This window comes from Uranotaenia lowii, chromosome 3, assembly GCF_029784155.1.
Source record: "Uranotaenia lowii strain MFRU-FL chromosome 3, ASM2978415v1, whole genome shotgun sequence".
Classification (NCBI taxonomy): Eukaryota; Metazoa; Arthropoda; class Insecta; order Diptera; family Culicidae; genus Uranotaenia; species Uranotaenia lowii.
The window spans coordinates 51854341-51867060 of NC_073693.1; the positions used below are offsets into that span (position 1 = coordinate 51854341).

Consider the following 12720-nt stretch of genomic DNA (forward strand, 5'->3'; position numbering starts at 1 on the left):
GGGACCAAATAACTAGAACGACTCTTTCGGAAAAGGAATAAAGGAAATAGTGTTGGTAATGAAGAAGTGGTGATGATTTGGTTTACAATAAATTTTCGTAGTTGTAGAAAGTTAATTCTTTTGATTTTGCACAATCTTTCTACATGATTGATGGAAAAAGAAAAAAATCGAGTCTTCAGTACTGTATATATTTCAAATTTGTAGCAAATGTTATCTCGAATCCTACACCGCCGCCTAAGGCCAAAAGCCAGATTCGTGGGAAGTCATCAGGCCGGCTTCATGGAGGGACGTTCTACGACGGGCCAGATCTTCACATTACGACAAATCCTCCAAAAATGCCGGGAACACCAAGTTCCTCTCTCCCCCTCGCAACATCTATTTCAAAGCCGCATACAACACAATCGACCGTGATAAGCTTGGAAAATCATGGAAGAGAACGGCTTTTCGGGGAAGCTGACCAGACTGATCAAAACGATGGAGATAGTGCTGTGTACGGATTTTGGGTGAATTGTCGAGATCATTCGAATCAAGCAGGGGGCTTCGACAAGGTGATAGTCCATCTTGCAGGATGTTCAACGTGGCGCTAGAAAGAAGGTATAATTCGATGAGCGGTGGACGAAATGCGGGGCACGATTTTCAACCGACCCATTCAACTTGTCTGCTTTGCAGATGGCATTGATATAGTCGGCAGATAATCTGCGGCGGTGAAGGGGATCTATCGCAACCTGAAATGCGAAGCAGGAAGGATTGGGTTGATGATTAATACGTTCAAGACGAAGTACATGCTGGCCTGCTGATCCGAAACCGATCGAACCCGCTTGTCCAGTAATAAAGGACGAACACGAAATTATTGCGATACCGAAAATGTCATGCCAATTTTCATATGTTTAGAATCAAATCAAAATTTGGGGGTTGTTTTATACATATATTTGCTTAAAAAATCAAAAGAAAAGTTAATCGATGGAGCCTTGAGTGTAAAATTGACGCATTTTCGCTTGATACCCTTCATCAGTCTTTTCAGGTCGTCCAGTACCAGTTTCTCAGATTTGTTTAACATGTCCTTCTCGTCTTTGACTGTCTTATTGCTCTTCCGAAGTTCCCGCTTCATTATTGCCCAGTACTGCACCACCGAGTGCAGCTCCGGACAGTTTGCCGGGTTCATGTTTTCTGGAACAAAATGGACAGAGTTTTCCTCATACCATTCCAGGACACTTTTAGAATAGTGGCATGACGCCAAATCTGGAGAAAATAGCGGAGCTTCGTCGTGCTGCTGCAAGAACGTCAGAAGGCGCTTCTCGAGGCACTCAGATTTGTAGATCTTGCCATTTACTGGGCCCTTTGTCTCGGAAAGCTCACTCCTTAGTCCGCAAGAGCAGATGGCCTGCCAAACGAGATATTTAGAGGCGAACTTCGACATTTTCTTCTTTTTTAATTTGTCGTCGACATCGAAATTGCTCTTGCCGGTAAAAAACTCCAACCCCGGAATTAGCTTAAAATCGGCTTTTATATACGATTCGTCGTCCATCACACAGCAGCCATATTTTGTCAGCATCTTCTCGTAGAGCTTCCGTGCCAGAGTTTTAGCCGTCGATTGTTGCCGCTCATCGCCGTTTGGGAAGTTCTGTACCTTGTATGTATGTAGTCCACCTCTTCTTTGCATTCTGGACGAAGCTCTGCGACATGCCGTTCTCTTTAGCCAAATCACGGCTTGAGACGTTGGGATTTGCTTTAATCATCCGTTTCACCTTTCCCGTCGCCTTTTTGTTCTCCGGTCCCGTTTTTCTTCCATCTCATTTGCCGTGGTCCAACGTCAACCGCTCCTGGAACCGCTTCATCAATCTGGAGACGCTTGAATGGTGATTGTTTAACATTTTTCCCAACTGCCGGTGCGACAGGTCAGGAAATTTCAGGTGTTTGGAAAGAATATTTTGTGCTCTTGACTCGCGTTGGTTCACATCCATTTTCTTCTTCTTCTTCTTCCTCTAGTCGTGGATTTCTTCGAAGATCCACTGAATGGAAAGACCATATATCCAGCGATTTCTACCTCCATTTTCGTTGAATCGAAAAACACGACTTCGAGTTTGACAGCATGTAAACAATACACATCAATGAGAAAGTGAGCAAAATTTGGTTGTTTTTTACCTAATGATACAAAAGTTATGCCCTAATGAATGTGTCGCAATAATTTCCTGTTTGCCCTTTAACAATCGACGGCGACGAGCTGGAGATAGTCGAAGATTTTGTCTATTTCGGCCTGGTGACCGCAGACAATGACACCAGCCGTGAGATCCGGCGGCGAATGACCAGCTAAAGTCGTGCCTACAATGAACTCCACAAGCAACTGCGGTCGAGAAGACTTAGCCCTCGCACGAAGTGTAACCTGTAAATGACGCTCATTAGATCGGTCGTTGTCTAAGGGCACGAGACATGGATATTGCTTGAGGAGGACCTGCGTACATTCGGAGTATTCGAGCGAACCCAGTATCCAGAAGGTGGTGAAGGCTGGCCGAATACGCTGGGCAGGACATGTTGCGCGAATGCCGGACGCCTGCCACGTATCCGATAGGAACGAGCCGCGCCGAAATTATGTAGTGAGACGAAACACTGTCCGAATAAACAAACAAGATGACAGCACTTAGTGGTGCACTAGTGCAACGCTCGGAATAAACAAATACGGTATAAGTGAATAATTAAATAGTCAATAGTAAATAAATAAATAAAATAAAAATAAGTAGAAATCTATCATTGTTTCCCGTTAACTAGAAAACTTTTGCCCAGAATGATTTTCCCCAGAATGACAAATACCTCAAATCAAACCAGAATGAACCAATTCCCTGAAAAAAAAATCTCCAGAGTTTTTTTCACTGTTGTTTAATCTAAATTATTTATTAAATTTCATATGATTTGAAATTAAAATTTCAAAGTAATTTTGTTGAATTGAACATTCGTTTCCAACTAAATTTATTCTAGAACCAGTATTGTATTTTGTTAAAGGTTTGGGTACTTTAATTTATTTTATTTTAATCACCGTGCCTTTTAAAAATCGTTTTGGTAGGGGACTCCTCACGCTGCGCGTTCGAACGTGAAAGATCTCCATATAGCTTTCACGCAGATCTTCGAAGCCCCCGCAGACCTAGACCAATTTAATAAGACCGCCGCTTCCTACGGCGGGTTGGCGATCACCTTATTAAGTTTTTTATTAAAGACTTTAAATTGTTTCGTGTCGAGTTGCATGAAACAAAATATTTATGACCCAAATCAACTACCGGTAAATAGGACTATTGAAGAAAATTTCTCATTTATGTTCTTGCATTGAAACACCCTATTCATTTACGAACCATTGCATCCTTCGGAACGAAAGGAAAACGGAACCACGCGAAAAGCATGCCATGCAAGATGCAAAAAATAGAATTTTGCTTTAACTTACCTTTTTCGATGCCAGCAGAAAGGGAACTCAACTGTAATCGACGACATAATCACACTAATTTCACAATATTCACTTGCACTAGAACGATTTTTGATTAATATTTTTAATATTCATACTAATTATAATTCAAATTTAAATCACAAAATTCTATCGCGCACGCGGACTTTCTTTTTCGCCCACAGAACCGTGCAGCCATCGGTTTTTGATTCTTTCCTACACTGTTACAAATATGAACTCACATTAGTTTTGAATAATTTTAAGAATTTAATATTTATATAAATTTCATATACTTTGAATTAGAATTTAATAATTATTTAATATTTTTTTATTGCAAAGAGATCATAACCATGTTCTTCATGAGATCGAAATTTATAAGTTTTATCCATTTAGAATTCGGTGTGTTTTATCTGACTTTTTGCATTATGTCTTATTCATGTTATTTAGCCTCGAACTTAAATGAGAGATTTTAGGAATTACCAACAATAAAATCCTGAAACGTGGCAGATTTAATTCCTTCGGGTTTTTACTAGAAAAGTCAACAAAGAATATAACTGGAAACTTCCGTCACACAGCATTCATGGTGCAGATAAATGTTCTGGAGCTTCCAAATTTCTAAATAGAAAAAATCAATTTAAGAACACGCTGTTACAGTTGAAAATGTTTTGTGGTGGGCGTTATGATATCAAATAGTCATAAAGTCATCAAATAAGAAATTAAAACAATTTTCTTCATTCAATTAAATTTTAATTGAATGGATACGAATGAATTCCAGAAATGTGGAATGACTGTAATTTTGTTTATATTGGCTTAAAAATAAAAAGCGTGCATGTCCAAACAAAAAATAATACAAAAACAAAAAAGTTCGCGCCGGTTTGCTGCCTGTTCGTCGCTCACGATTTCGTTTAAAATTCGTTTGTTAAATTCTACGTGAAGCTTGTTCCGACTACAAGAGCTTTAAGTTTAAGTGAATGGACCAAAATGTCCGACAGTAATGTCTTCGTGCTAGACAACGGTGCCTATTTTGCCAAAGCCGGATACTCCGACTGGAACGAACCCAAGTAATGTTTATTTCCATTCTGGTTTTGTACCGTACGGTTTTCTAATACTGGACAGTGGCTAGTTTAAATTTTCAAAAAACACGTATTTAATTTTCATAAAATTTTTAATTTTTGTATTTGCTTAGGATCATACCAAACTGTATCACCAAAGCAAAATCGGAGCGACGGCGTCCTTTTATTGGCGACCAGATCAACGAATGTCGGGATGTGTCTGGTTTGTTCTACATACTGTGCTTCCAGCGCGGGTATCTTACTAATTGGGACATACAGAAAACGGTCTGGGATTACATGTTTAGTGCGGACTGCTGCTCGGTGAATTTTGCAGAAGTTCCCCTGCTGATAACGGAACCGTTATTTAACTTTCAATCTATTCAAGAGGCGATGCTTGAAATACTTTACGAAGAATACGAATGCGATGCGGTTTGCAAAACGAATTCCGTGGACCTTGCTGCGTTTAACTATACACATGGGGACAGCCAAACAAAACCGCTATGCTGTGTGGTCGTAGATATGGGATACAGCTTCACACACATCGTTCCCTACATAAAGGGGACGAAAGTTAAGGATGCCATCCGGAGGATAGATGTTGGAGGGAAGCTGCTAACCAATCATTTAAAGGAAATTATTTCCTATCGACAACTGAATGTAATGGACGAGTCCTACGTTATAAATCAGGTCAAAGAAGACAGCTGTTTCGTATCGCAAAACTTCAATGAAGATATGCGGATTGCTAGGAAAAAGTTTCCTGAAAACTCCATCATCAGGGAGTACGTTCTTCCAGACTACACTCAAATCCGTCGGGGGTATCTTAAAACTTTGGATGACAAGAACACCGAAAACGATGAACTACAAACGTTGCGATTGAATAATGAACGATTTGTCATTCCCGAGGTGCTGTTCCATCCTTCGGATATCGGAATCCAGCAGATGGGAGTGGCCGAAGCAATCGTCGATGCCATCCAGGCGTGTCCAGAGGAAACAAAACCGCACCTTTTTCAGAACATTGTCGTGTGCGGTGGCAGCTCGTTATTCAGTGGGATGCAGCCGCGAATACAGAAAGAAGTCCGGGCCCTAGCACCGGACGAATTCGCCGTTCGTGTCACCGTTCCAAAAGAGTGAGCATTGATTTTGTTTTATAAATTTTAACCTTTAACTTGATTCTGTTTTTTTTTTTTGCAGTCCCGTATCCTACTCATGGCGAGGTGGAAAAGAGTATTCCCAATCGTTGAGTTTTCTCAAATCCTGCATGAGTCGCGCTCAGTACGAAGAAGGCGGAATTAAACATCTGATAGAAAAGTACGAATCCTGATCTAAGTGAAGGTAAGTGTTTTTCTTTCCTTCTTAAAAACAAACCACTCTGCTTTTGGGATTCTTACACAGTCAACGTGACATTCAAGGTTTATTTTGACAAACGTTTTTCTTGTTTCATAACATATAGAGTACTGCTGAGTAACATAAATTGTAAATAGCATCTATTTAAAATGGGCATTCGGTAGCTGGATGATTCTACGAAGACAGTTACGCGATGAAATGATTCCATAAATATTCCCTCGACTGTGAGAAACGGAGTAGTTTTTGTATGAAAATATGAGAAATCCTTGCTAAGTTGCGAATATCGATCGAGATTGGTATTACAATTACACTTTTGCTTCGAAAGTGATTGATTTTTTTCTTTAAACATAACATGGCAAACATGTAACCGGGGAGATCATGACCTAGTATTGTTGGCGCCTTCTGGCGGCACGCTGCTTATCGAAACGCATCTCCATTTCCTCCAGCACCTTGGGAGTGTATCGGACGACCAGCTTGACCGATCCCACGGCTTGCTTGAGCAGCTCAACGGCCTTCTCGTGGTTCTCGCCCTCGACTGAGACTCCATTGACCGAAAGCAGCTGATCGCCCCGCTTCAGACCACCGTGGCGATCGGCCACGCCACCGGGGATGATACGGGAAATGTAGATGGGTGAGTTCTGCTCCTTGCCACCCATAACGTTGAATCCTAGACCTGGAAATTTTGATTTTCAATAATTATTGTCCTTTCCACACACAGCTAAAGGATTTTTATTTGCTTTTCCAAATTGACAATGAAATTTTGATCTATGTACAAACTAAAATCCGACTAAATACTATAAACTAGAATAATTCTTATCTTAAATTCCGAATCTGAATCTTCATTCTGAATTCTGCCTGTTTTTTTTTTAATCTGGAATCTAATCAAAATTACTGAGTATGATTTTTGAATGTTTCAAATCTTAATTTTTAGATTTCGAATTTAAATTCTTGAATCTGTATTCTAAAGTTTTATTTCTTAATTTTGAATTTGAATTCCAAATTCATTTTGAATTCTGAGTTTTGTAACCGGAACTCTGAATCTGTATTCTGGAATTTAAATTTGATTTGGAAATCTTTAATTAGGAACTTAAATTCTAAACCTGTAATCTCTATTTTGATACTGATTCCACATAGAATCTGATTATGGCTGTTAATCTTTAAATCGAAACAATAATGAATTCTTTCCTATATTTAACTGTACCATTGTCGTCAAACACTTCCCACCCCACCATTCCAAACCCACTCACCTTCGTCGGTTTTGGGCAGTTCGACAACGCGCGGGTGTGCGTGACCCTCGCTGGCCGCAAATGCTGCGATTGTGGCCTTCGCCGTGGCGGAAGCACGCACATCCAGCGATCCCTGAACGTCGACCGTTTCGTACACATGCTCGTACACCTCGCGGACCGCATTCAGGAAGTCACTTTGCAGCACCTTTTGCAGGGCGGCCAGCTTGGTAGCCGGAACCTCTCCGCTCATCTGCAGCTTCTCCAACAGCTCGATCGATCGTTTCACATCTTCGGGACAAAAATTAGAAGAGAAATTAAATTCCTTTTCCCAGCATAAGCTACTTTATTTTTAGTTGGCACCCAACAACATACCTTTCGCCAGAGTTAAAGGTTCGCAAACGTTGGCCATTGTTCCTTTTTATATTTTCGTAACCAAAAGCTATTCCTACCAGAGAGAGAGAACAAAAAAAGCAATAATCGATTTTTTCTACTTCAAAAATTTTATTCCTGTTTGGAAACCCTTAAAAACCCTCCATTATCTCACCAATTCCACCTGCAGACAAAGTGATCCTCGCTTATTGTTCAATTTTTGTCCATAAATGGTCAATCCAAATTTTGTTTTACCCTGAACTTCGAAATTTTCTTTTGGTACTTTCAATTTGACTGCTAAAATTGCTCCGCACCCAACAAAACACATAAAAGATTTAATTATGAGGGAGCATGAAAGCATAAAAAAGTGGGTGGGATGTTCACAGCAGGCAGCAAGGGAAAAGAGACGACGCAAAACAGAACGTCAACGACGGGTTTAACCAGGTTGAACCGATTCGATGTTTAGTACTGAATCCGAACACCAGGCTTTCGATTAAGGTGCAAGTGGGAAAAGATCTCGTTGCAGATCTCGAGAACATTTATCACGATTCTATTGCTTTTGACGATGAGGTAGTTCCATCATCCACGTTCGAGATGCACCAAATTTCGCTCCCGTACAACAGCACGAATTCGATATTAGAGCACAGATTAGAGATAAAAATTCGGAAAGATCGAGATCTGACGTAACCGCCAAAAGTTTCGGAGACTCACAAAGTCACAAATCAAAATCAGAGCTCTCTGATTCTGTGTTTGATGCCTTTTCTGATGATTGCCTACCGTTTGACATAAAGCCATTTGGCAAACGTTACCAAAAATACTGCTGGAGGCCCTAGCAAAACAATTCGATCAGACCTTTTTTGTCGAAACGTTGAAGTGAAAGCAAGACCTGGAAATGGCTTTCCGCAGAAAGCCTTGTGAGGGTACTTGTACGCGCTTGCGACGGGCCCTCGACGTGGAAGGCCAAACGCAAAGACGCTCGGCAACCTGTATACTGATGAACGGTGGAAATCGCAAACCTGCGTACTAGCTGTCTCCAGGCTAGCCGACGTTTACCGTGAGCGAGGACTCAGTTAGTAAGGGATGAGCGTCTCCGTAGGCCTTCCTACACAAGTGCGAATTCTGCTCTCTGCAGGGCGATCAAGGCGAGTAAAACGGTACGCTCCATGCAACTCTGCCAAGATGCCAATAACAGCCTCGGGCTAATGCGTATACAGGACAGATCTCGGCAACCTTACACGATTTGTCTCTGTATCGTGTGACCAACATCTTTTAAATAAGTGATGGTGAATCTAGTTTTTAAGCTTTTTTTTCCTCAGATTTAAGCTTTTTTTGCCTTGAGAGCATAGGAGATGAAAGCTCAAATCTGAGAAAAAAAGCTTAAATCTGTCAAAAAAGCTTAAATCTTAGAGGTGTGCTCCACATGTGGACCGTGCACGGTGTGTATAAAGCGGGCCATAGACTACACAAATGGTCTGAGCAAATTCGATGATTCCACGACGATTGTTTGATTCTACACTCGCCCACACACGATACAAACATATTTCAACCGATTGCTGGCGAAAACAGCAACAACAAAAACCCTCTCCACCCCGGTTGGGGCTTAGTAAATGGCCGGAGTTTTGTACAAGCAGTACCATACACCATGTCACAGAGGGTTGCTCGTACAAAAAATGTTGATCCCGACCGATTTCACTCAAACGGTTTGTGCGGTCATTCAAGCAATGCCATACACGATGCAATTCGTATTTTTTTTTTTTTGTAAATCCTTTATTTGAAACGGCTCATACCTTAAGGCTTTAAGGAGCCAAACTCGTTTTTTTTAACAATTTATTTCTTAGCTTAACACTTATTTTAGAGGAAAAGAGAGATAGAAAGGGAAACATGAAAATAAAAAGATTCATAGGCGAAGATCGATAGCTTTAAGGAAAAGGTACATTTCGAACATGTAGTCCAAGTCAAGCATAGCAAGCACATCTCACCGGAACGTTGGGTGGCTTTCCTCGGGCCCGAAGGGAGTCTATAAAATTCGTTCTGGCGATAAGGTGGACCTCACACGACCAAACAATATGCTCGATGTCATGGTAACCTTGGTCGCAACCACACAAATTGCTGCCAGCAATGTCAAAACGATAGAGTACCGCATCTAAGGAACAATGATTGGACATGAGATCGGAAAATATACGAATAAAATCCCGACTCAGGTCCAATCTATTAAACCAGGGTTTAAGGCTTACCTTTGGGATAATCGAGTGGAGCCACCGACCCATGTCATCCTCGTCCCATTTGCGCTGCCAGTTGACAAGAGAGTTTCTTCGAACCAAAAAGTAAAATTCGTTGAAGACGATTTCACGTGGATACGTGTCGCCTTCCATCGCCCCCACCTTTGCCAAAGAGTCTGCCTTCTCATCACCCTGTATCGTGCAATGGGAGGGAACCCAAACAAAGGTGATGGTAAAGCGACGTTTTGATAAAGCACTCAAATTATTTCGTATCTTCTCGAGGAAGTACGGCGAGTGCTTTCCCGGTTTTATTGAGCGCATTGCTTCAACAGAGCTCAGACTATCCGTTACAATAAGGTAGTGCCCAACTGGCCTTGAAGCGAATGCAAATCGTATTCACAGCGACAGACTTCATCGCATTTGTACGAATGTGGTGTAGTCTGTGGTCTGCTTAACATTGCCGGGATTTGATACAGGATTGTCATGGCTGAAGCGGGCCATAGACTACATAAATTGGAATGGGCAAATTCGATGATTCCACGACGATTGCTTGATCTATGCTCGCCCACACACGATACAAACATATTTCATGCGAACACAAACGATTGCTGGCGAAAACAGCAACAGCAACAAAAAAAAACCATCTCCGCCCCGGCTGGGAGGATGGTTTGTACAAAATATTTCGATCCCGACCGATTTTACTCCAACCGTTTGCGCGCTCATTCAAGCAGTGCCATACACGACGCAAATCGTGATCACAGCGACAGAATGTCATCGCATTTGTACAAGTGTGGTGTAGTGTATGGCCCGCTTAACCCATTCGAGACGGAGGCCTTTTCACTACATTCGAACTCATAGTACTTTATCCTTAGATAACTTTTATGTCGTTTGAATTTCATCAAAACTATTTCTTAATACATTTTGCCTAACATTTTCGGATTCCATTCGTATAAAAATATAATTTTTCTGAGTAATAGTAAACTCACAATGAATGATTGTTCTGACAAAGGCTCAAAAATTCCATTGCACACACGGTGTGCAATCGGTCTCGAACGTGTTAAGACGCGGAGTGGGGATGCACCATTGTGTGGGTCGAGCTCAACACGATGAAAGGAGTTTGTGATGCAACTGCGCTTATATGGTCGCTGTCTATCACTGAAGTTACACCGATGTTAGGCATCGCTGCTATAACAGGACTCGCCTGTATCTAACTATCGATGAGGCGATAGCATTTCACTAGTTGGGAAGAATGACCGTTGTGTTAAATTCCCGGAAAAAAAAAAAAACATTTCACTTGTTTAAAATCCCAAAACCAAAAAAAAAAAAAAAAAAAAAAAAAAAAAAAAAAAAAAAAAAAAAAAAAAAAAAAAAAAAAAAAAAAAAGCATTTCACTTTTGGGAAGAATGACCGTTGTGTTTAATTCCCGGAAAAAAAAAAGCATTTCATTTTCGAGGCTGAATAAACCATTTGGTTTAAAATCCTAACAAAACAAAAGTATTTCATTTTCTTACTGAGACGATGTCCGTGAGTTCGTCAGTTCGAGCCCCATCGATCACAGTTGTACCGGATAAGTTTTTCAATTTCTGTCCGCCAACTGCATCGTTCATATATATATCGCGAAAAACATAAAGATGTTAAAACGACTATTATCGAAACAAAGGTAACCAGTTGTCTGCGGGTCCGGTACAATTTGAATGCGAGCGAGGAGCAAATTTCAGTGGAGGAACTGTGGGAAATTGCTAAGCCCATCCAGCTGAAAATAAAGCTCTGGGGCTCCGGGCCCTGATGGCATCCCAAATACTGTAGTGAAGGCCGCGATCATGGAACACCCTGAAATATAATATTTGTATGTATTTGAATGTCAACCATTTTTGTTGGAATGAAATTCAATGATTTTGTTTTTCAACGCAACGAAAATAGTTGAAATCTATAATTTATTTGACAAAATATGCCAAGGTCCATCTTCAAAAGAATTCGGTCTTTAAGAAAGGAAGCTTTGATGGAAAACTGATTTTTATGTTCTTCCCGAAAAAAATGTGTAAAAATTCCAAACAAACTTCAGGTTTGTTGCGCGACCACTTCCCGTGGTCCGATCTAGTCCAAATTTTGCATGGGCCCTTGTGTTAGGCCTAGGATAAATTTAAGCCTGCAGCGCGGAGACACGCTAGAGAGGCCTCGATGACCAACTGGCAGCAGCTGTGGGACAGCTCGGAAAGCGGATGGTGAACCTATTGCTTGATCCCCAATTTCGGTTTTTGGCTTGACCAAAACCACGGTGAGGTAAATTCCTACATGAAGCAATCCTAACGCAGTCTACACGGTCTACGTGTAGACTGCGTTACGGTTCACGGTTCACGGATGCTTCATGTACAATGGGTTTAGTTAGACACGTGAACTCGTCGCTATGCACATAGAGGAGCACGTGGCACATGGTCATTAGGTTTGTCCGGATTAGAAATTGGAATCACCACCAGTTGTTGTAAAATCATTGTATATTTTATTGACCAACATTTCTACAATATTTATAGACCAGACTCCTCACGCTCCGCCTTCGAACATTGGACATGTATTGTCCTTCACGGGGACCGTTACAGGAATTGTTACAGGAGTGGTCTTTATAAGAGTAATATAAGCTTTAAATGGATGTGTTAACGTTAAACGCGAATATGGCCTATCATTCGATGCAAATGCCTTCGAGCAGTTTCCAGGTGGGATTAAGAGCTCCAGGTAGATTTTAGGGCATAGAGTGTATATATAGTCGTCCTACTGTGCCCGTAATCTAGATTAGCACACTGGCGGAATGCGGGTGCTTGCCATGCCTAGGGATGCAATTCGTAAAAACAATTTACCACCAGGGTTATAAAATAAACAAGTTTCTTGACTGAATGAATGGTTGCCCAGAATTTCCTCTGTTAGTGCTGTGTAAAAACTGGAGGTTTCCACTGCGTATGGCCTTTTCTAGGTCTCTACCACAAGCCCCAGATTATCCCTTTCGGGGCCTTGGAGGGAGCTATCCGGCGCCCGCACCTACTGAATGGTCTGTTCAACTCTCCATAGACTTGCCAGTTTTAACTGGAACGGCAGTCGAT

General features: G+C 41.3%; 2 protein-coding genes across 3 annotated transcripts; one reads left to right on the forward strand and one right to left on the reverse strand.

Moving 5' to 3' along the window:
• Window positions 1–4279: 4279 nt before the first annotated feature.
• On the forward strand, window positions 4280–6484 carry LOC129754112 (actin-related protein 6). Its single transcript, XM_055749974.1, has 4 exons — window positions 4280–4485; window positions 4611–5600; window positions 5665–5805; window positions 5924–6484. The coding sequence occupies exons 1-3, from the start codon at window positions 4406–4408 to the stop codon at window positions 5792–5794; spliced, it is 1200 nt and encodes a 399-aa protein (XP_055605949.1). The 5' UTR covers window positions 4280–4405; the 3' UTR covers window positions 5795–5805; window positions 5924–6484.
• Window positions 5847–7759, reverse strand: LOC129754113 (protein lin-7 homolog C). 2 transcript variants are annotated; one of them, XM_055749976.1, is made up of 4 exons: window positions 7588–7759; window positions 7416–7482; window positions 7065–7331; window positions 5847–6490 (listed from the first exon to the last, which is right to left on the reverse strand). In XM_055749976.1, the coding sequence occupies exons 2-4, from the start codon at window positions 7450–7452 to the stop codon at window positions 6201–6203; spliced, it is 594 nt and encodes a 197-aa protein (XP_055605951.1). In that variant the 5' UTR covers window positions 7453–7482; window positions 7588–7759; the 3' UTR covers window positions 5847–6200. The 2 variants fall into 2 exon arrangements, with proteins under 2 accessions (XP_055605951.1, XP_055605950.1); XM_055749975.1 differs by having other exon boundaries at window positions 7416–7488; window positions 7588–7758.
• Window positions 7760–12720: the final 4961 nt, after the last annotated feature.